Source organism: Lithobates pipiens, unplaced genomic scaffold, assembly GCF_037356315.1.
Source record: "Lithobates pipiens isolate NorthernLeopardFrog02 unplaced genomic scaffold, aLitPip1_a1.2 Scaffold_16, whole genome shotgun sequence".
Classification (NCBI taxonomy): domain Eukaryota; kingdom Metazoa; phylum Chordata; class Amphibia; order Anura; family Ranidae; genus Lithobates; species Lithobates pipiens.
In genome coordinates, this window is record NW_027507748.1 from 599,626,820 (window position 1) to 599,653,023 (window position 26,204).

At 41.7% G+C, this 26,204-nt stretch overlaps 1 protein-coding gene across 2 annotated transcripts in view; it reads right to left on the reverse strand.

Annotated features, from left to right (window-relative positions):
• Positions 1 to 1,463: 1,463 nt before the first annotated feature.
• Positions 1,464 to 26,204, reverse strand: part of ARHGAP20 (Rho GTPase activating protein 20) — a 186,253-nt gene continuing 161,512 nt past the window's right edge. For both annotated transcript variants that reach the window (XM_077483975.1, XM_077483976.1), the window contains 6 exons: positions 24,108 to 24,286; positions 17,297 to 17,458; positions 15,648 to 15,757; positions 13,509 to 13,698; positions 8,773 to 8,887; positions 1,464 to 7,292 (listed from right to left, as the gene is read on the reverse strand). In XM_077483975.1, the coding sequence (XP_077340101.1) occupies positions 5,476 to 7,292; positions 8,773 to 8,887; positions 13,509 to 13,698; positions 15,648 to 15,757; positions 17,297 to 17,458; positions 24,108 to 24,286 (2,573 nt within the window). In that variant the 3' untranslated portion in view covers positions 1,464 to 5,475. The remainder of the gene's footprint in view (positions 7,293 to 8,772; positions 8,888 to 13,508; positions 13,699 to 15,647; positions 15,758 to 17,296; positions 17,459 to 24,107; positions 24,287 to 26,204) is intronic.

The window sequence follows — 26,204 nt, forward strand, 5'->3', positions numbered from 1 at the left end:
AAGTGCAGAGAAGGGCAACCAAACTGATAAGAGGCACGGAGGAGCTCAGCTATGAGGAGAGATTAGAGGAACTGAATTTATTCTCTTTTGAGAAGAGGAGATTAAGGGGGAGATATGATCAACATGTACAAATATAGAAGGAGTCCATATAGTGAACTTGGTGTTGAGTTATTCACTTTACGGTCAACATAGAGGACCAGGGGGCACTCTTTACGCCTAGAGGAAATTTAATCTCCAAATACGGAAAGGTTTCTTCATAGTAAGGCTTCTTTCACACTGGGGCATCGTGGTAAAGCACTGCTATTTTTAGCGGCGCTTTACCATTCTTTTTGTGCCACGTTTCGGCCGCTAATGAGGCACTTTTAACCCCCTCTAAGGGCCAAAAAAGGTTTAAATGCACCCGCAAAGTGCCACTGCAGCACCACTTTGCATAATATAACTGGGTAGTTCTAAAGGTAAAGTTGATCCAGGGAAAATCCGATGCCTCTCGGGGAATCAGGAACACATTTTTTTCCCCTGCTGTAGCAAATTGGATCAAGCTTTGCTGGGATTTTTTGCCTCTGGATCAACTGTGCGTATAGGATTGTGTATATGGGATTGTATGATATTATTTTTTATTTATTTTAATGGTTGAACTAGATAGACTTGTGTCTTTATTCAAGCTAACTATGTAACCAATGATGAGGCATTATTCCTCAACTGTCACCAAAGATGGGACATTATTCTTCTCACTGACACCATCAATGGGGCACTATTCTTTTCAGAGTTCAGAATTGGACAGCATAGTCCGATTCTGGTGCAGACAAACAAAAAGGGTCCTGCACCAGTTTGGTGCGAATGCGGTGTGGTAAGAGCCATACAAATCCATGGCTCAAATCGCACCCCAGAGACACCGCATGTAATTCACACAGGAATGCGATTTCTGTGCGAATTATATTCAGTGTCTGAACCACAGCAGTGTGATCCCAGGCTTAAGAGCAGTAAACTGGCCCTTTGTTTAGAAAGTTTGGAGACCTGTGGTCTATACCAAAACTATAACTGTGCAGCTGTACTTTGTGGTGTAATAGATAATAGATAGTTACCCTCCATCCGCTTCTACTGTCTATCTTCTATTTATGCCTTCCCTGATGCTAGTTCAGCGTCTTTCTGTCTGTGTTTGTACACATAATATGCAAACAAATTGCTTGTCTGTTAATAATTCATAGTGCATGGTACTGATTTAGGACAATCCATAAATTGTCGGAGGTCTCGTGGTACAACAAATTATGTTTTGGCTGCTTCCTGGCAGACAAAGGCTGCGTTCACCCAGAAACAAGCACTTTTCAATCCAAATACATCAACCTATGACATTATTTTACAAAGGATATAATACTACTTCATACAATAGAATGCATATATTTATATCATTAACGTCATAACAAACCAATAAACAGAAACATAAAATTAGCAGCTTTTTCCGCAAGTACAAAAATACACATCTTTTTAATAATTGCATTGTAATGGATATTACAGGAGGGAGTCGGGGCAATCTGTACAAAGTCATGAAACAAATGAGATTTCAGATGGCTTTAAATATAAAACATAAAATACTCAACATCATGTCCTACGACTACACAGCACATTGCACACACATACATTACACTGCTGAAATAATAAGAGGTAAACATAATAACATAGACATAGTCAATTCAATTATAGATATACTGTATATATTTATGTGTATGTATAATATTTACAGATTATTACTGACATTGGTAACTGTCCTCTCATCTCACACTTACCACCACAGAACACACTGGTCCCACTTACATGTTAGAATAATAGATTGTACCTATGAGCAGAATTTGACTTACCTACCTGTGAGTGCGCCTGTATTCAGTGGTACTAAGGAGCCGCATTTAGAAATGTGACTGCCTTAGACAGGGAATTATTGATGAATTGCCAAACAGTTTTCATCACTTTTAGCACCAGCAATATTAAAGCCGAACTCCAGCTAAATACAGTTAAAATACATACTCTTTTATCTGCTAATCAACTTGTAAGCCCTCGTTTTTTTTAGTTTAACGCATTTAGCACAATAAAATAAATATTCCCAGGTAAACTATTTGTTACAGTTCTTTCCCCAACAACTGCAGTTTACAACTTTCATTGCTGCTTTCTCATGCTTTCTCAGTGCGAAAACGAAACTTCAGGACAGAAAACAGTTACAGCGGAGTTCCACCCAAAGTGGAAGCTCCGCTTATCTGCCTCCTCCCCCCCTCCGGTGCCAGATTTGGCACCTTTCGGGGGAGGGGGGAGTGGGTACCTGATTTTGACAGGTACGGACCCCCACTTCCAAGAAATCTCCCTGCAGCGACATCACTCAGAATTTCGCCCCCCCCCCTCCTCCTTCCCTCACGGCCATCCAGAATGCGCAGAGCGCATTGTGCAGTAGGTAACCGGCTGTGATTACCGGCTGCGGTTTTCCTTACAGGCTATGGCAGCGGCAGCACCCGAGAGCCGAAGGAAACATCGCTGGATTCCAAGACAGGTAAGTGTCCTATTAATAAAAGTCAGCAGCTACAGTATGTGTAGCTGCTGACTATTATTTTTTTTGCTTGGGGAAGGGGGGGCAAACTCGGCTTTAAAGTATAACTAAAGGCAAAACTTTTTCCTGGTGCCTTCATGGCAGCATACATGCAGTAGTAGACCTGCCTACTTCTGCTCACAGGACCAGTGCACAGCTATAAAAAGTTAACACCCACACAACAGCCCATTCCCATGTGACTTTGTGGGCAGCAATCGCTAGGTAATTTTAAGGGCTGCAGCCAGTGAGAGTAATTGCTGTAAATTCCTCCAGCATCATCTGGACATCGTGGGCACCTTATGCAAAGATGCCACCCAATCAGGTTCTATTATGGTGCATTCTTTTAGCACTTCTGATGGGCTTTGTAGTCCTTACTACAGCTTTCTTTGGCGGGAAGCCAGTAGCTTACTCATTTTCTTATATGATAGGGTTTGCTGATTCGTCCCACCCAGGTAGGTAGTTATTGATATACCACATGTACAGTATGCTGCCATGGAGGCACCAGGAAAACAGAAAATTCTATTATATTTAGCGTAATTTTCCTTTCCTGGTGCCTATCCATGGCAGCATACTGAACCCACCCAGTTCTTTCCTATCAATGTACAGGACATGGGCTGTTGTGTGGGTGTTTTTTTTTTTTATAGCTATGTACTAATCCTGTGGGCAGAAGTAGGCGGGACTACTTACATATGTATGCTGCCATGGATGGGCACCAGGAAAGGAAATATTTTTTTAGTTTTGGATAGAGTGGAGAGGGATTAGAACACCAGTCAGACCCCCGTTAGGTAGATTCACTCTCTCTATTTGTCCTGTTTACCATTATCACTGAAAGTGAAAGCAAAAGAAAATCCCAAATTTTGTGTCGTCTCCAGAAAAGTAATAGAGGGGAAATCTACCAATGGGGACAGTAGTATTGGTGACCTGGGGGGGCCCAAGGGATTCCCTTCATTTGCATGGATTTCCTTTCACTTCCTGTTTAGTTATGGGACAGGAAGTGAAGGAAAATCTCCCCAATGGGACACAGATTGTGAAAAAAACACTATCCAAAATGGGAAAAAAAAGTTTTGCCTATAGTTCTACTTTAACAGTTAACAGTGCAGTTTGGATTCAGTCTGTTAGCGTGAAGAAGGGAGGAGAAGGGGAGGAGCAGGGAAGTGCCTTGCTATCCTAAGCTATGGGGCTGTGTGTTTCTCTTTTGCTGCACACAGTGTAAGGAGACACAACTCTAGTCCCTCTGCATGCAAGGGCAGTTCCATAGGATGCTGCAAGAGAATGGAGCCACCTTTAAACAAGGAACATGGGGCAGCAGTTTACACTGACAAATAGGCAAGGATTAAAAGATAAAAAAAACTGCATACTAAGTAATGATTACATTAGCTGCTGAAAGTGCTTAAACTGAGGGTTTAATAACAATTTATACAAGAACACCCCTTTTCTGTAAAAACAAACAAAAAAAAACAAAAAACAAGAAAAACCCAAACCTGCTGAATGGACAATTAAGGTGTAGCGGCACCCTCTGTGCATCTATTAGTATATTCCCTGTCAATGTATGTGCACTCTAGCAGTTTTAGAGATTTCTTATTAATGTATAATTGCAGCGTTTGCTGTTCTTTTTGTATCTGTCTGAAATTTGGGCTTCAATGATACGTCCACCCTAACACTAAAATCGCTACATCTACATCTACAGCTACAGCTACATCCACGATAAAAGCCAAACCTATCTAGCACCATAAAGAAAAAATCAGTATTCATACCTTTTTTGAAGCCAATGCGGTCCGGTCTCCAGCGGCAGAACCTCTGCAGAGGACACAGCCGAAAACAGCTGTGAAATGAATGGGGATTGACGACACCCATAGACTTAATATTTGGCTTGTCAGCTATGTCCTCTGCACCTGCCTCCACAGCGAAGCCACAGCTGACAGCTCAATGTGGGATTAGGTCGGATCGGCTTAAAAAAGGTATATATACTGATTTCTTCTTTACAGGGTTAAATAGGTTAGTGTAAGATCGTGGATGTCTGTAAATGTAGAGCTTTTAGTGTTAGGGTGCACTTATCGTTTAAAGAGAGACTGTCACTTCCCTCATTCAAGGTAAAGTAACGATGTCTGCAGATAGCCCACCACACCAGGCAGTTATACTTACCAAGCCACGGTCGCATGTAGCTTGAGCATTAGCTAATGGAGTGTGGCTGCATGGGCGCATGTGACCTCACCCATGTAACAGCAGTCTGGCTTGAGCCAGTTGCCATGCCCATGCACTGTCGCATAGGTTGAGCAAGGGAAGGGGGTGTTATGACGCTGGGATACTGCAGTAGAGAGGCAGCAACAAAGCATGACCCAGAAAATTTAAAAGCCTCGGGGAATGGGGGGTGGACTATCTGCAGACATGGCAATACTACCCTGAATGGGCAAAGTTACAGTGTTGCATTAAGTTGGTGCTGCAGTGCAGAAAAAGGCACTGTGTTGTCAACACAAAAAGGAAGTTAGGGGCACACTGGATTTCTCAATAGGTATTTTTCTGTGCAGCATTTTTAAATATGCATGTACTGGAGAAATGTACAGATTTTTTTAAATTCTATCAAATGTAAATCTGAAAACAAAGTTACGTTAACAACCCCTGTTGAAATTCTGCAGAAAATATTTTCTTTCTGTACACAGGCATACTAATATGTAGGTTAGTGGAATAATTAATGCACTCAAGAATGAGCCTTAAGCCAAAAATTTCGCTTATGTCAAAACTGTCCCCCCCCTCAGAAAAACATTAAAATACTGTCTAATTCTCCTTTAAAAAGCACACTACATTCGTTCGCATAAATTACACGCAAAAGTGACTCTTCCAAAAACAAAGCTAATTTGTAAGTTCAAAAAAACAAGGTCCCCTAAAAAAACACCTGTTTTAATGATCTATCTTCACACATAGGACTCCTCAGTGAAAAATCTTTGGTCTATCTCTTCAAACTTGGGATCGCTGCAGCGTTTTGCAGACCAGTCCTGGCTGTTTTGTTTTATGGCATTGTCATAGTCTTCTGTGCCTTTTACAGGCTTAGGTAGATCTGGCTGCAGGATTAAGTCTCCTGTGCTGGTGCTCAGTTTCGGAGATACACAAAAATTTTTCACCAAGTCACAGTTGGCAATTTTGGCCCCAGTGTCCACATTAGCAGGTAACACTTTATTCTTCTTGAAGCCAGTGACAAGAATGCTGATGTCCCTACCAAGTGATGTTTTGGCAATCTCTTGTTTTGAGCAAGATGGCTTATCCTCCGCCTGGTGGACAGAGTGTTCACTAGAAGACTTCAGGTTGGAATTGAGAAGCACAGGCTCCTCTAAAATGTAAGAGTTTGTAGATTTTCTTCGGTTTCTCCGGCCTAACAGTGTAATATTTTGACCAAAGAAAACCGTTTGTGGCATTAGTGTGCTATCTTGGCTGTTTGGCGATAACTCAATGTTTATGGATACGGGAGATGGGAAAAGGAATTCGCTGCATTCCACATCCTTTTCACCATTTCCTTTCTTGTCTGTCAAGCATCTCTCTGCTATATGAGGTTTTTGTGAAAGTTTCTGGCTACTTGCAGTACAACTTAGATGCCCATCCTCTTTGAGTTCTTTTGGCCTTTGCACTATGATTCGGTTCTTTGTTTCACAGTCTAAATTTGGCACAGATCCTTGTTTAACAAAGAAGGAACATTCTGAAATTTCAGATTTAGGTAGTCCTTTAGTGGTATGATTTCCATCTGCTTTACAGCAGTCCACTTGTGTCACTGATTTGTCCTTTTTTTTAGAGCTCTTCACACCAGATTTGCCATTTTTTAACCACGTAATTGGTTGAGTGCTGACATTGTGGCTTGGCCACTCGGTTTTATTTTTTCCCGTAGAAAGAGCAGAACTTTCATTAGGCTGTTTATCATGATCAACCATTGATAAGGAGTTAACACTCAGGAAGTCTGGACTGAGTTCCAATAGTTTTGTGTGTTGCCTTATACAGTCAAAGTTTGATGGCACTTCATTTGGATTCACCACCACATAATCAGAGAAGTGGGAAAAAGCACTGTCCAAGGAACTCAGTGAAGATCCTGATGGAGATGTTCCCGGAGAAGACAAGCTAGAGCAACTAGTCCGAGAACAAATGTTTAGCCTCAGTGCACTAGGTGGCAGAAGTCTATTAGGAGTGCTCTTTTTGTCATTTGTCTGTTTTTTACTGTTCGCTTTGGAGACATCAATACCTAAAGTTACGCTGCGATTAATAAGTTTCTGCCCTTCAACCTGCAAATAGCGATGCTGTTTAAGATAATCATCTGCTGACTGGGAGAGAAGTGCATCACAACTTGAGTTATTCTCCTGTGGAGATTCATTAAGCTGGCTGAACCTGGATGCCAGGATTCCAATGGCCGGTTCTGAGCATCGCCGATGCCTCCTCACATCTGTTGTGGAGGAATATCCTGAAGTGTTTGAGCACAGAGATTCATTCTCAGATTGCTCATATAACACTGATCGATGATGAGAAACTGCTGACATCTTCAGGGGTGAGGTCTTAGAACAACCATAGGTCCGCGTCTCTTCATGGTAGGCCTGGTCCATGTCACAGTCACTCAGAGTCAAAACAGAGTCTCTGCTGCGGTTTTCATGACTCATCTTTGTAGGTAAGCTACTGTATGGGGAATCTCCATCGTCATTAAGTTCATTCTCCAGGCTGTCATATGAAGAGTCAATATGCTTAAAAGAACAAAGATCTAGAAAATAATAAGAATGAAAAAATAAATAAATAAACCAATGCCATTAAATTCTGAAGATTAAAATAATACAGTCTATAGACATCAACATTATTCTAAGCTGTAATTCTGCTGTCCAATAACATTAACTGTTACTTATATGGAAACTATCAAGTATTTTCAGAACGTACATGTTATGAGTTATTATTGTTACCTCTAACTAAAAGCAATTTTAGATTTCACTTCCATGATTGTATTTAAAATCTATCCAAAGCCAAAACTTTTTATTTCATTTTGGATAGTGAGGAAAATGTATAGGCCCCCCTACAGCAGAGACACTTTAATTATAGACCTGCATCCCCTGTTCCCCATTCCAACAGTAAGCTAGCAGCATGCCAGCTTTATAATACCAAATATAAACACATTGAAGAAGCTTTTAGCGCTTGGTCCCTTCTCCATACTAGCTCAGCAGCTGCAAAACCTAAAAAACAAGACAGTTCTGTATGCACATTGTCCCCTAGGGGGCAGTGAGAGCAGAAAATATTTCCTCTGAGACTTCCTCTTCAAATATATATATATATATATATATATATATATATATATATACAACATATATTTTTTAATTACTGTATGGTAAACCATGAGATAAACCTGGTAAACCATCCAGCAGAAATAGGCCAGACTGAGTGAGAATAATCTGTGTGTATATGCACCTTTGTTCTGCCAAACCATTTAAACAGAATGAAGTTACATTGTAACTTATTAGGGACTTTGTCATTAAAAATTGCTCATGTGTACATTTTTCATATCCTCATTATTATGAGAGATGTTCCTTACATAAGTTGAAAAAGTCATGTCACATCATTGGCCTATATACTATAGGATTCTTATTCCTATTTTACAACTATTATAGAAGCTAATTTGTTTTCGTCCATGGCAGCATACACATGGTTGGTGGCTCTGCCCACATCCAACCCAAGGTCTATTTTTAACTTTACAAAAAAAGAGAGCTACCCGCTCACTCCATTCTTTTTTCTATCCTCAAACCTCCAGGACAAGAATGGGGTTTTCCAGACTTTCTAGAGGAGCCAATCTCATCCAAGTTACCCGAAATGGATGTGGCAAGGACCTTGAGGTGCTACGTCTCCACTACACTACCCTTTCCGAAAGATGAGAGGCTGTTTATAGTTCCCATCCAAGCAATAGGGGGTCAGGCACCCTCTAAGAGGACAATAAAAGGATGGATTGTGTGCATAATACAAACAGCATACCAGGCTAGTGGTTTTCCTATTCCTAAAGCTGTGAATGCACATTCGCTTCTTTTGTGGGCAGCTATGGCAAACGTTTCATCTGAGACAATCTGCTAGTTGGCTGTGGGCGGAGCAACCATATATATCTATGTCGACATGGATAGGCACCAGGAAAAGAAAATGACAGAGAGAGGAAAGTATTCCATTTTCTGTTATTGATATTGTATTATTCTACTATGGAAGTTTAGTACCTGAACTGTCCTCTCTATTGTCGTCCTTTGCTGACAAGCTGGCATACAATAACGAAAGGTCCTCCCCAAATATTGTACAGTAGTTTTCAATTAGAAACTGTACAAGTACCGACACCTGGAAGTAAAGTGAGAAAACAATACATGAGATGCATTGCAAACATCAGGATTCCCTCTAAAACAGCCTTTGACAAGGCAGGGATAATACTGAGCGTAGCAATTAAAAAACAACTTTATTTTTTCATAGAGTGGGGAAGTATGAGAACAGGTTTTAAATGTTCTTTGCATGCCTGATGAGCAGAATTCCTTCCACTTCCTATTTGTTTGACACATGTCACTTAGAAAAAAAGTGGGGGGAAATTTCCTCAGTAGAGGCACAGACAGCAATATAAGCCTACCAGGTAGGCCTGAGTTCCTATTGGGGAATCTTCTTTAAAATTTCTGTTCTGACACTCAACACCTGGAGATGAACTGTGGAGAAATCTTCTACACAGAGAGAAATAAAATAATAAAATCTTTATGAAAAACAGCATTTTGGTTGGTGCTGGGCTTTAACTCTATCTGGGCTATGTGTGAACTGCTGTGTCTGGCTCTTGTGTGCAGCAGGGATGGTTCATATAATTTCTTCAGGTGTGTGAAGTGGCACTGCACCAACCCCAACACATCTATGGCACTGGGGTGAGACTTGTAGAAGCCAGACTTCTGCACAATTATAATAAGTCAGGTGATCTTTATTTTACATAGGAAGCCCAACTTCACTATGGCTTTCAGGGACTACGGCACTGGAGTTGCACAGAAGTAACAGTTGTGGCTGCAATAACCCTGTATATAAGGAAACTGAGGTTCTGGTTTTCCAATTTGCCCAGCTCCCCTTTGGGGTATTGTCTACCATTGGGAAAGGTGTGACTCAGGCATCAACCTCTTTATGGACACATAAGGCTGGATCTTGCACCCTGCCCTAATTCACCAGTGTAAAGATGGATATACACACAATTTCATTGGATGTTTTTCATTGATAGAACGTTGCAAGAAAGCTTGTTAATTTTTCTAATCATTAGTGGGGTCAAACCAACGTTCGTTTTTGACCGCAGTGGCAAGAAAATTTGAAGGAGCAGGATGGAAAATGTTGAAGGAGCAGGATGGAAAATTTTTCTTGAATGTACAAATCTCTAAGCCCTTGTACACATGGTCGGACATTCCGACAACCAAATCCGTCGGATTTTGTTTGACGGATTTTGTCCGAAACTGTTACATACACACAGTCGGACAAAGTTGTCAGAAAATCCGATCGTACTTAACGTGATGGCGTTATTTCGTTAGGACGGGACTACGTTCAGGTAGTTCTAGTAGTCAATAGCTTTGGTCTAGGAATTTGATCTGAGCATGCGTGGCACTTTGTCTGATCGGAATTCTCTACACATGATCGGACAAAGTCCAATCAGATCATGTTGTCGAATAATTTTATAGCCCAGCTGGAAAACTTGGTCTGTCGGATACTCCGACGGAAACAGTCCGATGGAGCCCACACACTGTCGGATTATCCAACAACGCGGTCCTATCGGACATTGTCCATCGGAATGTCCGACCGTGTGTACAAGGGATAACAGTGAATGTGATTTTTGTCTGGTAAAGTCCATTCATTCCAAAATGTAATGTTAAAAGCAAACAAAATCTTGACCTACTTTCAAACGACATTCGAATGTTCTGAAATTTTTCTAACAATTTTCTTACAAAAAAATTATAATTTTATACAAATTTTCATTGGAAATTCTACTAGTGTTTACCCAGCTGTAGAATGCCTTTAACTACTTTAGAGACTGTTCTCTTAACACCAGGGCAGAGCTTCAAACTGGGAGTGCAGGTAGTCCTTCTACCTCCTAGTTTTATACATTCCTATGGCTAATGAATCAATCTTATCTCTTAGGCCCCTTCCACATGGGGCAGGCTGCCAGCTGATGCCCGCTGAGCAGGCGGATGGCTGGTCTGTGTAGAGCAGACACCGACATAGCCCACTCTCCTCTATGGGCGTTCAAATGTAAACAGACCGCCTGTCTGTTTACACCCGACTGCCATCTGATTCCATCCGCCAGGCGATCCCCATCCGTCTGTTTTTAGCAGATAGGATGGGAACAGATATCAGTAGTTGTCAACGGACACATGTTCATTGACACTGGCAGCTACATTAAAGGAGACTGGAGGGTCTGATGGGGTCCTAAAAAACTGACAGGTAGACTCGATCGGTCTGCCAGTGTGAAAGGGGCTAAAAGTGTATGTAAACACAATTGCTAAATTCACAGCTAGGCTTTAACTTACCATTTTACAAGCTACTTTCAATGTTTTTTAACTGTAGTTTTCAATAAAAGAATACCTATTCACCCTGCCATTAATGTCCTTGTTTAGGCACTTCCAATTATAGAGTGAAAAAGCTGTATCCCTTAAGAAATTACATGCTGTTGTGCATTAGGCATTAAGGCATTTTTATTTTTACTTATGTGAATGCAGTCCATTGCTTTTAAAGGACCTGTACATACAAGCACGTTATTATCAGTAAACTTGCCCTGTGTTTAGATCCGTAAAATCTGTCTTACTGGTCAGTTTTTTTCACACATATGCACAAATATGCACGACTATGCGCCATTACTCACGTATGCACATAAATCACACCTCCCCTTGAAGGCCTCATGCAGGTGAGTGTAAATAAATGCATTTCAAAGCATTTTTTGTTCACAAATCTGAATGCAGTTGTTTTGTTTTCAGCAGAGACATGCACAAACCAAATATCAAAAAATCTGTATCTAGAGACATGCATTTTATGTGCTTACGAGTATAACTGTATACGTGTATTCACAGATGCAAAAAAGGGTATTCTGGTATTGCAAAAAAAACAAAACAGAAGGATATAGAACTATAATGTTATGCTTTTAAAAAAAAATTATCTAGTGCTTGCTTTGGCAGCACATATACTAAAACATCTAAAAGCTAACATTTTACTGATCATTCAAACAGAAAAGCCAGAAAAAGCTTACCTATATGAAAAGTAAAATTGGTACCGTCCTGTGCATCCTCTCCATTCATAAGCTGAAGTATCATAAACAAAGTTTATGATGCTCAGTTATGAATGGACAGAGTCAGTGATCACTGTTCATTCTGAAAAGGAACAGATTTACCGTCTCCTTCCTCTGCTCTCCATCCTGACAGATCGAGGACAAAGGGGCCAGAGGAGCATGGAGGAAGACCAGAGCGGAGCACAGAGGGGGACCTTAGTGGAGCATGGAGGGAAACAGGAGTGGAGCACATTGAGGGGGACAGAAGCATGGAGAGGGACTGGAGGAGCCTCGAGGAGCACAGAGGAGGACACAGAGGGGGACTGGTGGAGGAGATGGGGACAGTCAGGGGTGATGGGTAGACATGTGCAATTGCATTTAGTTCCAATTTCCGAATTTTTGAATTTCCGAAATTCCGAATGTCGAATTTCCGAATTTCCAAATTTTGAATTTCCGAACTGCCAAGATTTAAAATTTGCAACTTTTCAAAATTGCGGAAATTCGGAATTCAAAAATTCGGAAATTTGAAAATTCAGAAATTTGAAAATTCTGAAATTCTAAAATTTGGAAATTCGGAATTCGAAAATTATAAATTCATAAATTCAAAAATTCAAAAATTCAAAAATGTGAAAATAAAATTTGGAAATTTGAAATTTGAAAATCCAAATTTTTGGATTTCCGAATTCTGAATTTTAGAAAAAAAACGAAACGAAAACGAACACATTTTTTGTCGATGCACATGTCTAGTGATCGGTGCGGCAGCGGTGGGGGGGAGTTACAAGCAGCAACCTCCCTATATAGATTTCAATAAAGCAGCTGAAAGCTGCGGGAGGGAGAGGAGGAGAAGCGGCTCCCACACCAATCACCAATGACTGCTCAGGTATCGGATCAAGCAACGGAACATTTGCCCGAGTACAAGTATCGGCATTGATACTGATACCCTAATAATCTATTTTATTATAATTTAATATAACTACTTATTGTATTATAATATATATTAAAAAGGTCTGAAAAGTAGGTTATAGGAACATTTTTTAATGCCTATACATGCATATACATGTGTAGACATGCCCACTATATGGAGCATACTCATTTTTTTTTTACGCAGGAACTTTCTGCCAGGAAGATCCAGTGTTCATACATTAGTACCCTGTGAAAGGACCTATATGCACATTTTCTTCAAAGAATGCATGTTCTTGCTGGCAGAGCTAGCAGAAGATCATACATAAAATACTTGTCTAAAGTACTTGCATTTAGACACATACAATGTTTAAATGCATTACATTTTTTTTAAATACAAAACTATTTACTGTACAAATCTGACGATGGTGTTTTAGACACCAGTTTGAACAAGCCCTGAAAGACAGCCAATTGGCTTGCCCTTTTCAGTATATCAGAAAGAATTCTGACCTGGAAGGGATACCGTATAATATAATATTTAAATTAAAGGATTTTTAGCACTAAATATAAATGTGTAACACTTATTGATGCAAAATATGACAAAAAGTGATGGAATAGTTTTAGAACAAGTCCACATGCTCACTCCGGGTACAATGTTACTCTGCACTACAATGCACACACCATGTAGCAGTATTAGGTGATCGTGAGGGCCAAAGCATTAAGATTTACACATATTCCAAAATCGCAGTATCAGTTGTCACACACTATGTTCTGCTTTTATTTGCTGAATGTTACCTTTCTTGTGAACTCGCCCTCTGCTTCTGGACTAGAAAGGTTTGGCAGCCAAAGCAGACTAGGGGCAATACACACTGCCAGATTGAAGGCTGTCATTTGGTTGGTGTCAGAACGTTGCTCAATGCAATGCAGAACCCCAAACAGGTAGTATAGTAAAGTGACATTTATTTGGGGAAGCTTCTCCAACAACCTGCAATAGGAAAACACAGGATAGTAAATACTTGACTGCTGAGGCACAGTGTGCCTAGGTCCCAATTAACATAAAACAATGGGATCAAATCCCCCACCACCCTTGCCCTTTACCCCGTTAAATAAGATACTTACACCCATTAGTTTGGAAAGGGAAAAGCCACAGCTTTATTAAATTCCAACACATAACATGTGAACATATTTAACCAGTGCCAGTCACAGTCGTACTATGAGCACTCAACCAAAAGAGGAAAGTGGGGCCTGTCCTTACCATAAGTGCTGGACAGACAGCCTACTTCCAATTTTCTATCAAGGACATAGCCCATTACAGCAACTTTAACTGCTGGCAAGGGCAAGAAATCGCTCTTCCAACTGACTCTTCCAAAAGACCCAGAATTCCCTGGGGCACACGTTCCCTGAGCTCAGACCCATCCCATCCCCATGTTTCAACCAATCGTTCCTCTTGTCCAGAACCTGGCCATGCCCCCATCAGTCAAGGCTCTCTTTCCTTAGGGAAGGGGGGCTCAAGAGGCCTTCATTATAGGATTTCTAACAAAAATTAACATGATTAGAAAGATTCAGCTTTGTGGGTATCGGAATTTGGCAATAACGCTGCGTGGTTTACTTAAAAAAAGCAGTATGGCTTTACTACAACAAAAGCATGGTTTAAAGGCATTATAAAAAACTTTCTGCGCCTTGAGTTTTTCACCTGCATACGATGTACATTGCCCTATAAACACAACCTATACTGCAGATGAGTAAATCTTCACATTCCGGTGACTGATGTTTGTTTCTAAACATGAGGCATGTGGCATGGCACTGCACAGGTTAATGGATGACCACTGTCTGTAGTGTGAGAACTGACAGTTTCTACTACATATCCCACAATCCCTAGGGCTCTCATCAAGTTCTCTTGGAGTAAGAGAAAGAGAAGTTCAGGGTTTGTAAAAAATAGATATACTCACTTCAGTGGATGCAGCATCGATCTGATACTGCATCTGTTCCCATGTGGCTCAGCACAGGACTGTCAGTCTCCGGCTCTCTGCTCTGCCACCCCCTGACCACCACACTCACTGGAGCTGTGGAGGGGAGGGGTGCAGCTGGCTCAGGTTGATTCTGGGTGGATCTTAACCATATGGGACTTTTCAGAGCCTGGACTGAATCTATGATGTCAGTTTACACCAGACTTCACTGTAGGCTGAAAACGGGTCACAGGAGTACACATCTAACTGCACTCCTGTGATCCATAGGAGAAGTATGGCAAAAAAAGGCTTTGGACATTCTTCTATACCAGTAATCAGATCTGACATAGACCAAGCAGACAGAGCAATTAACAGAGAAATCACCATGCAGTCTTTCATTTCATTAGCACGTTCACATTTGTGATGCAACACAGAGTAAATGGCTAGGCATCATTTGGGTGCATGAATCTTTAGCAAATAAGGATAAGCTTAGATAAATGAATACATGGACATAGCAGGGTCGATAAGCCATGACACTACAAGACACTACAAGTTGCAACAACAACATGTGAGCCCATCATTACAAGGTAAGGCAAACAAACAAAACATAATATAACTACACGAATGCCTAGTTAAAACAGTGAAAACATTTGAAGGTGTATAATAATATATAAGAAAATAGCATGGGGGGGGGGTCATAAAAAAAAATTCTGGTATAGAGACTGAGTGTCACAATTTTGTTTTTTAATTCATTTGACCCTCAATGTACTTTACTGAATTGAAAATAAAATACTCCTGTCCATGAAACAAAATGATTGCTGATGCTGTATCCTGACCAACCAATCACAATCTGTCTTTTTCTGGTCTGACTTATGGGTTAGAATGTAGTGTATTTTGTAGGCATATTTTAAAATTTTAAAAATTTTACACAATATTATATTTTTTGTTTGCCAACTGCCTCACAAAGAAAGGATAATCTGGCACCTACTTCTTAACAGCCTTTATTCTTTCAGCTGGACTTCCATGGTCCATGACAGAAACCCATTTATCATAAAGTTTGGATGAGAAGACACTGCCGGGGATGTTGCGCAGAAAGTCCTGTGTGAAGAAACAAATGTCAGGACTGAGCATGAAGGAATTTAGAAACAGATGTAGGAACGTATGACTGAGAAGAAAAAGTCTAATCTAGGCAAACTAAGAAAGTTAGTGGATGCCAGAAATCACAACTACATACACAGATTAAATACTTGTATGAGAGCTGTTTACTTGTCAAATGATTTGTATTTCTGTCCATCCAGTCATAAGATTTAAAAAGCTCTGCCACATAACATGGTCCTGTCTGATCATGCAGGAAACCTGATTTTCCGCCTCACAGTTAAGCAAATAATGCCGCGTACACACTACGGCATCAGACTATCCGGCGGACTTTGTGTGCAGGGCCCCCCTTCCCCAAAGCACCCCCCATGTTTAGGGCACGCGGTCTGGTACGGCTCAGGAGGGGGGGTGCTCACTCGTCCCCACCCCCTTTCATGACCGACCAGATAAGGGTCTTATATGGACCTTGGGGGGGACCCCCACGCCTTTTTTTTTGGCATAGGGCTTCCCCTGTAAGTCCAGCGACATGTCAATCTCGCCGCCGAAGGCGGTGACATTGACCTTCGCTAGTCCCGGCTACCTGGAGCCACATTCAAAATGAAAGGACTTTCCTCCGTGTGTGGGCAAGTCCGTTCATTTCAAAAGTACGGTGGACTCCCGCCATAGTCCAGCGGACCTAGTCCGCTGGAAAAGTCCGGTTGTGTGTGGGCAGGTCCGCTTGTTCGGAAAGTCCGGCGGTTTGTCAGCCGGGCTAAGTCCCCCGGACAGTCTGATCCTGTGTACGCAGCATTAGGTCTCATTCACATGGGTGTAGTTAAGCATCTTCTGCAAGCAAATATGGCCCTTTCCATGTTGTAAATGCAATCATATAAACATTGTCTTCCAAATCTTGGGCCTCTCCCTAGCCTGTGACTAAACAGTGAAAGGAGAAGCAGCATACTAATGAGCTTATTTTGCTGTCACTCTGCACTCTCCTTGTTAGGTCATGAACAGCAGTGAGGTCCAGGTTTTACCTGGAAATTTTTTTGGGAAATGTTGGTATACTTTTATTTGTGTATAAAATATACTATATAGATATTTCTGGTTTAAAGCTCAACTCAAGGTAAACAGTAAATTCACAAATAAAATGGTGGTCTGTTATGCCATAAATTCCTACTCCTACATATCAGCGGTGATGTACACTGGGCCATGCAGGGGCAACTCAGAATACATTACCGTACCAACTCTGTGACATGGTGAAAACTGGGTGCAGTTTTCTGTGACTCCCGTGTGCAGGAGTGATGTCATCATGGTCCAGCCATTTAGGTGGCCGAACAGAGTGAACCCAGAAGCGCAGTGTCAAAGGTCTTCCTTTGACAGGTAAGTCTGTCGTAATGTGAAAACTGATGGCATAAAGCTAGAGGGGACCCAGATAGAAAAAAAATTAACACGTTTTCTACCACTTCAAGAAAACATAAATACAGCCCTAGGTGGGACCAGGAAGGCAGATGAGATAAGCCAAATTCTAGAGGGCAATATAGATCGAGTCTCATTCTTTTATACCTTCAGCACTGAAGCGGTGACAAAGATAGATTCACAAGCAAAGTCAACATGGAATCCTGCATTGAGTCTCTCCTTCATTTCCTTACAGGATTTTGCATTTGCTGAACGCCTGAAGATGCCTCTTGTGAATGGTCCATCTTGGCAAAGCACAGAGAGCATATCCTAAAGAAAAAAAAATGTATATGCATTATCAATGTAGAACCTTCTAGTGCCTTAGATATAAATAGGTTAGTTGTTAGAGTACACAAATTAGCTTGGCTGAGAGCCAGGCCTGGGTTGTGAATCTAGGTCAGGGTTTATTGACTCAGGGAGGCTGGATGACTCATTCAGACAGCTCTTCTGGTGCCTCTTCCTGTTTTCTGGAGCCTTAGAGAAGGTTCTAGATGTAGTGGGTGGATGCTAGGAGGGGATGTTTGGAAGATTTATGAGGGCTCAGCCAATCCCCATCTTTTTGGCAGGGGGCAGAGCTTATATTACTTATAAAATAGACATGGGCCATAAAAGCTGGGGGCAGAGCTTACCTCATAAATAGACATGGGCCATACCAGCAGGGGAGTCAGGTGGAAGATGGAGTGCTAAGGAGGCTGTTGGAGGTGTTTGCTGGGCGCCCCCTAGTCTGGGGGTGGCCTTGGGTCTGGGGCTCGGATGCTGGAAGGATTCCCCACAGCACACAGTGGAATACATTCCCGGAGGCATGGGAGTAAGGAGATAGGCAGAGCAGGTCAGCACATCTGGGAGATCTCCTGAGAAGTCAGCCAGGTGGGCTGGTGAGTGTTCAGTCTGGAAAGACTGTAGAGAGAGTGGCAGGGCTGGGCTCAGCCCTTCCTTCTCTGAGCTGGCCGCTCAGCTGTCAGCTAATTGCCAGCTCCTATCTCTCCACAGTGTATCATTTGTTGATGATATCCTGCTTGTCAGTCCTGCCTACGTAAGCTTCTCAGTCCAGATGATCTCTGCCTTCGCCTTGGTCACATCTCTAGAGACGCTCTCCTGTGTTCTTGTTAAAGACTTGCTTGTCTGACTTTTCTTCTGCTTGCTGTTCTATTACGCTGTTCTCTGGCTCCCTGATGTTTTGGCTTGTCTGACTATCTGTCCCGGTTCCTGAACTCTGGCTATGCTTTGACCACATTTATTCTGTTTACCTTTTTTTATTATTATTAAACAAGTGTGATTTAACTGTACTTCTGTCTCAGTCTGACTTATGGTTTCTGACAGGGAGGACTGCGGGAGAAGTTAGCCTGGAGGGCTAGCGAAAGGGGCAGCTGCAACCAGGCGGGTTGGCAGTGCCTGAAGAGGTGGTGGTGGGATCAGTAACCACAGGAGTGATTAATGCTGGACACTGAACTTTTGCTATGGGGCCTCTGGTTCCTGCCATTAATAGGCTATTGCTCAAAAATCTGATTGCCTTGTCAGATCTCTACAGTGTACCAGCTGGGTTGTGCAAGCACGTGAGTGTTGGAGGAAGAGTGGCGTATTTATAGGACTGTATGTAAGAAGTGTTGTCCCTGAAATTGTTTGGAGTTAAGTGGGCATCCCAAAATTTCCAATCCCTATTCAAGTCTATACCCCTCAGTAAAACCAAAAAATAAAACCAAAAAAAAAAAAAAAACAAAGTCACGGACTGTTCTCTGACTCTAGAGTGACTGTGGAAATTTGGTGTGCCTGGCTGTACAGGGTGGGGGATCCCAGTTACTAGCGGCCCTTAAGGGGGTGTGCTACATCAAGTTTTTAAATATTTAACATTATCTCTCCTTGCAGTCAGTATGGACAATGTTCATTCAGTCTAAAACAGTAGTTATCAACCCTGTCCTAAGGGCCCACTAACATGCCAGGTTTGCAAGATAACTGAAATATATCACAGGTGATATCATTTGCTGCTCAGTGATTTCAGTATTCTAGTCTGTATCTCCCCAAGGTAATACATAAAACCTGGCCCGTTAGTGGGCCCTGAGGACAGGGTTGATGACCACTGGTCTAAAACATGTATGTCTAGTTTCAGCTATGTAAGTCGGGTATGTACATTGTTTTAATAAAATGAGAAATTAAATGATTAAAGTGTTACTAATCCCACAACAGTAAAAACTGTCTGTTTTTGCAGCATAGCATGCTTGTTACAATCACTGTGGAACTTAAGAGGTTAATCCTCTGCATTGTGTAAAAAGGCTGTTTTCTCTTGTATGCACAGGTCCTTCCCTCCTGCCCGGTCTATCTGGGGAAAGCCAGCTAACACAGGCAGGGTAGCCAACCTGCACATGCTCAGTTGTGTCTTTTATGCTGGAGAGAATAATTACTTGTTCTCAGAGATAGCCAGGTCACATGATATTGACATCACACATGTGGGCGTGTATACAGGCTGCAGTGGAAATCTCCTCCTACGTGAACTCTCAGCACTGGAGAAACTGTGCAGTTTATCACTGACTGTGGTATACAGATCAGCCAAAAAGGTATACAGTGGCAATATTTTAATGTAAAAAGAAGATTTATAAGCTGTGGGCACTGTGGGGGGATGGATGAACTATTTTCATATAACTGGGTTTAGTAACACTTTAACTGTTTTCTGGTAATCAAAAGGGGGTTTTCATGTGTCTTTCAGGACACTTCTGTATAATGTCAGTCCCAGCCGTCTGGGCTGCTGCTAGGTTTCCATTACTACAAAACTGAATGTACAATGCATCTGGAAAGTATTCACAGCGCTTCACTTTTTCCACATTTTGTTATGTTACAGCCTTATTCCAAAATGGATTAAATTCATTATTTTCCTCAAAATTTTACAAACAATACCCCATAATGACAACATGAAAGAAGTTTGTTTGAAAATCTGAAAATGTATTAAAACAAAAAAAAATGAAATAAATCACATGCACATAAGTATTCACAGCCTTTGCCATGGTACTCATACTTGAGCTCAGATGAATCCTGTTTCCACTGATCATCCTTGAGATGTTTCTACAACTTCATTGGAGTCCACCTGTGGTAAATTCCGTTGATTGGACATGATTTGGAAAGGCACACACCTGTCTATATAAGGTCCCACAATTACTAGTGCATGTCAGAGCACAAACCAAGCCATGAAGTCCAAGGAATTGTCTGTAGACCTCTGAGACAGGATTGTATCGAGGCACAGATCTGGGGAAGAATACAGAAAAATGTCTGCAGCATTGAAGGTCCCATTGAGCACAGTGGCCTCCATCATCCATAAATGGAAGAAGCTTGGAACCACTAGGATTCTGAGCGATCGGGAGAGAAGGGCCTTAGTCAAGGAGGTGACCAAGAACCCGATGATCACTCTGACAGAGCTCCAGTGTTTCTCTGTGGAGAGAGGAGAACCTTCCAGAAGAACAACCATCTCTGCAGCACTCCACCAATCAGGCCTGTATGGTAGAGTGGCCAGACGGAAGCCATTCCTCAGTAAAAGGCACAAGACAGCCAGCCTGGAGTTTTCCAAAAAGCACCTGAAGAACTCTCAGACCATGAGAAACTAAATTCTCTGGTCTGATGAAACAAAGATTATACTTTTTGCCCTGAATGGCAAGTATCATGCCTGGAGGAAACCAGGCACCGCTCATCACTTGGCCAATACCATCCCTACAGTGAAGCATGGTGGTGGCAGCATCCTGCTGTGAAGATGTTTTTCAGCAGTAGGAACTGGAAGACTTGTCAGGATTGAGGAAAAGATATATGCAGCAATGTACAGAGACATCCATGATGAAAATCTGCTCTGGAACTCAGACTTGGCCAAAGGTTCATCTTCCAACAGAACAATGACCCTAAACACACAGCCAAGATATCAAAGGAATGGCTAAGGAACAACTCTGTGAATGTTCTTGAGTGATCCAGCCAGAGCCAAGACTTGAACCCGATTGAACATCTCTGGAGTAATCTAAAAACAGCTGTACACCGGCGCTCCCCATCCAACCTGATGGAGCTTAAAAGGTCCTGCATAGAGGAATGCGAGAAACTGCCCAAAAATGGTGTGCCAAGCTTGTAACATCATACTTAATATGACTTCAGGCTGTAATTGGTGCCAAAGGTGCTTATAAAGTATTGAGCAAAGGCTGTGAATACTTATGTACATGTGATTTTTTTTATTTTTTTTTTATTGTTAATACATTTGAAAAGATTTCAAACTAATTTCTTTCACATTATGGAGTATTGTTTTTTAGAATTTTGAGGAAAATAAAGAATTCATTCCACTTTGGAATAAGGCTGTAACATAACAAATTATGGAAAAGTGAAGCACTGTGCACTGTATACTAACATAAATAAAAAAGTTGGCTTATGTATTAGTATTTATGGTGTATGAAAGTATAGCTGAATATATTTAAAATGTATATATGATATGTAGGGGATACAATATTTTCCAAGACACAGCTGAAATCTTCCTACTAACTCATCTTACTAACAAGTTGTCTTACTTACAAATCTAACTTTTAAAATGTTGGTCCAGCCATTTTTATTTTTTATTTATGGTTGATGCTAAAAAATTAAACCACCTGACAATTTTTTAATCTCATCTTATTTTTTAATATACCATCCAGTCTTGTAGTAGATATAACACAGTACCCAGCAGATTTAGGTTTGGTATTAGAGTTTAGCCTATGCTTACACAGTCACGTACAGACAGTGCAGTGATACATCATCTCACATGAACATTTAGCACAAGCAATATACAACTTAGGAATTTTCTTTCTACATGATTGGCCTTTTCAGAAACAGTGCCAGTTCCTTACAGTCGAGCCAAGGTTTAACGGCAACATTTCTCAGCCACATACAATACATCAGAAAATGATTGTAGATTAAGATTAATTTATTATTCTAAAAGACAGTCCCATTAACTAGCCGCTGTATCAAACAGATATGTTTTCATTGAATCGATTTAGAAATTATTCTCAGTCTGGAGAGACGACGTTCCATGCCATTCCAGCTACCAAGAGAAATGTTCTTCTGTCGTGTGCTGTGTATAAACCTCACAAGGCAAATTAATCAGTTGGTAAGATGCCAAAATACCATGGATAAGAAGGCTGATCTAAAGTTGCTGACTGCTTTTAAAATTTAATTTCCATCTTCTGTGAGACGGTACAAATAGATGGAAGTGCCAAGAATGGGTGACAACCTAATCACGGCCACCAGTAGTGACCTCTATCAATTAATATCATAATGTATGTAAATTCAAGAACAAAAATGGAAAAAAATGCAGTTTACCAGTCCATAGATGTGGTGGCTGCATTCATTTTTTCTGCCTTTTTTTATTTTTCTTTTTCTAGTGATTGTGACAATATCACACAACATTTATAATGTTTGCATACTGTACTGTATATATGAGAAAGCAGTGTTGTCATCCTAGAGTGGGAAGTGTGTTAAGAGTACAACCCCCCATCTCCATACCATAGTGGAGAGTTGTTCTGTAGTCCACAAGGGAACCTTGGCATGCCAGGCAACACTGCTTAGGATTTCAGTGCAGCAAAGAAAATGTACTGGCAACTCAATAAGGTTATAAATATGACTACATTTAAACATAACTAAATACTACTCTCTCAGAAAAAGCTACGCTACAGGTCTGTATTTAGAAATTACATTGTCCTATGCCACATGTGTCAAACACAAGGCCCGCAGGTCCAATCTGGCCCCCCAGGCCATTTCATTTGGTCCTCGCACCTCTTCTGCAGCTGCACCCCCATATGTCTCCGTAATCACCTCGTCTCAACAGTTGGCAGCAGAGAGGACAATAGAACTCCTCCGCCAGATCCTGCATTTCTCTTTGCAGCCACAGGGAGGCTGGTCTCTACCCAGTGGTCTCAGCCATTGGCAGCAGAGAGGACTATAGAACTCCTCCGCCAGATGCTGCATTTCTCTTTGCAACCAGAGGGAGGCAGGTCTCTGCCCCCGGTCTCAGCATTGGGCAGCAGAGAGGACAGGACTCCTCTTAGAGATCCTGTGCATCTGCAGCCGTACCACCCCTTTGCTTCCACCTCACCGGTCTCAGCATTAAGCAGACTTCAACAGCTGACTCCAGCTCTCCTTTGCTCCTGCTCCAGACACTGCATTTTCTGCTTCCTAGCTCTACGCCAGCTTCCTTCCAGCAGAAGCACAAATTAATGGGGGGGGGGGGGACTTCTGATGGTGGGGTGGCTTGCTCTGGACATCTAGTCTTACAACCAGCCCTTTGAGGGCACTGATAATACTGATGTGGCCTGCGATGAAATGGACTTTGACACCCCTGCCCCCTAATAAAAAAATATCAATAGTCCACACGTATAGAGTGCATTGATGTGCTGACAATTGTAATTGACAAACCAGTCATTAGGAAACCCCCATCAGTGTTGTCGCCCCTTCATACCCAATCTCGTGCACAGTCTAATGCATGCTGTGCCCTCCCTGTCCTGTACTCGGCAGCACACATATCAGGCAGCAATTCCTGCCAGGGTGGTCATAAGAGATTGCCCGACAGCGTCTCCAGCAGAGAATCTCGCTGTCATCTAAGTACACAGCAATCTAGTGACACATAGCAAGTTAAGCAATAAACTGCCTAACTGCCTTAGACTAAGACAAGATACCCCCACTGCCCTTGAAGTGTACAAAAGTTGCATAGTGGTCATGTGACTGCTTGATAATTTAACAAAAATGGGCTTAGTTGCATTTTATATATGGTACTTGCTTCCTATTTTTTGTTCATGGGTAAAATATAAGGAGAAAATAAGCTAGTTTACATATGCTTTAACATCTGATACATTTTAGAAGTGTTTTATCACGTGATGAGGGTTGTGTCAGTATCTTATGTGCTTCTTAAGAAGCAGTTTCAGGATTTGCTGCTCACCATTATGGCTTTGGGCAGGTTGTCATTCTCACATATGGTTGGCAATGACAGTCCAAACAGCTTTCCAGGAGTTGAGGAGGTTGGAGAGAGCGGGATGTTGTCCAGATGAGTGTTAGAACCACGCCAAAAAGTCCAGTTTATGATAGACCTCTTCCTTTTAAATGGCTTCTGGCTTGACTCTGGGGAAAAAGTGAAAGCATTTAATGGAAACGCTGCGCTCTAATCAATTTAATATTTGTTTTCTTCCTGGGCAGTGACCAGGTCTATCTTATAAAACACAATACACAGTCCTGATTTATATCGCCAACATTTTTTTGACTGCGTACCAGAAATGATAGCAAATTGGATGCGTAAAAACCTTGAAATCAGCTTTTCTTTTGACATCTTATTTTGAAAGCAGGCCCTGTGCTAAAGCATTTAATGCTTGTGGGTGACGGACAGCATGACAATTGTTTTAAAGGGACAGTTCAAAGATGGCCTTCGGGCATAGAACTAAACACACATATGAAATACATATTTGTAAACTGTCTATCTACCAAAAGACTTGTAATTCTGTTCATATGATTTTTATCCAGGCACCCTGCCAGAAAACATAGCCAGGTCCTTGCAGTTAACCAGTTTAGCTGGACTAGGGGCTTGCTCTTGCCTATGATTGGACAATAAATGAGCAGCAGCCCAATGAGGAAGCCATAACTCAACTCGCTCTGCTCTCTTTTCCTGTTATCAAGTTCCAGTGTTAGTTTGATAGCATTATTCAATGCACTCAAAGCTGATTGGCACATAGTGCTGACACTTTTAGTGCAAGTTAAAATAACTGCAGATTCAAGAGTTTGGTATTTAGATATTCTTTAAATGGTATCCAGAACCTTAGGTCCCAAAACTGGTAAACAGAAAACAGCAAATATATGCCTTAGTTTCTACCCATTGCTTAAATTGTCACTAAACACACATCATATAAATATACAGTGTATTACATGCTGTTCATACTCACTAAGTCACTATGAGATTTGTTTTCTGTATTCTGAAAAAAACCTGGTTGATCCTGCTGTTCCCTAGCTCCACCTTCTGTTCATGTCCCCAATTCATCTAGGGATTTTGCAGCTGTGGTGGCAACTTTGCACATTCTCAATTCTCCCTCCTCCTCTATGCCAACTAACCAGCTAAAAACAATGGGGGTGGCAAAATACTTATAGATTAAACATTTTCCACCCATGCTATAGCCGAATGATGGCTACAGCGCGGGCTTCCAGTGCCAGAGAGGCGTCAATAGGTTGGCACGCTCTGTGACTGCCAAGCCCTTCCGACTCGGGTGATCACAGAACAGGGTAAAAGGGACAATCACAGCAGGCTCTTTACCACCTGATTAGCTGTCAGCCAATGACAGCTGATCACAGAAGTAAACAAGCTGGTTATTGTCTTTTTTTTCTCCTCATGATCAGCGGGAGGAGAGAAGCAGAAAATCGGTAACCGGCTTCTGTTACAGGGACATCGGTCCCTGCCTTGGTGCCCGCCAGTGCCACCTATCAGTACTCATCAGTGCTGCCAATCAGTGCCCACCAGTGCCACCTATCAGTGCTGCCAATCAGTGCCAATCAGTGCCTCACCATCAGTGTCCCCTGTCAGTGCTGCCTATCTGTGCCCATCAGCGCCACCTATCAGTGCCCATCAGTGCAGCCTATCAGTGCCACCTCTCAGTGCCACCTATCAAAGCCCACTAGTGGCAAAAATAATTTTCCAAAAAATAAAAACCCATAAGTGCCACCTATCAGTTCAGCCTCATCAGTGCCTCCTCATCAGTGCCCACCGGTGCTGCCTCATCAATGCCCACCAGTGCAGCCTCAGTGTCCATCAGTGCATATCAGTGCCGCCTCATCAGTTCCCATCAGTGCCGCCTCATTAGTGCACATCAGTGGAGAAAAATGACCTGTCTGCAAAATTTTATAACAAGCTATGAAAAAAACAACTTTTTTTTCAAAATGTTCAATTTTTTTTTCTTTAGCAAATAAAAAAAACATTAGTGATTAAATACCACCAAAAGAAAGCTCTATTTGTGTGAAAGAAAAATTATAACAATTTTGTTTGGGTACAGTGTTTCGT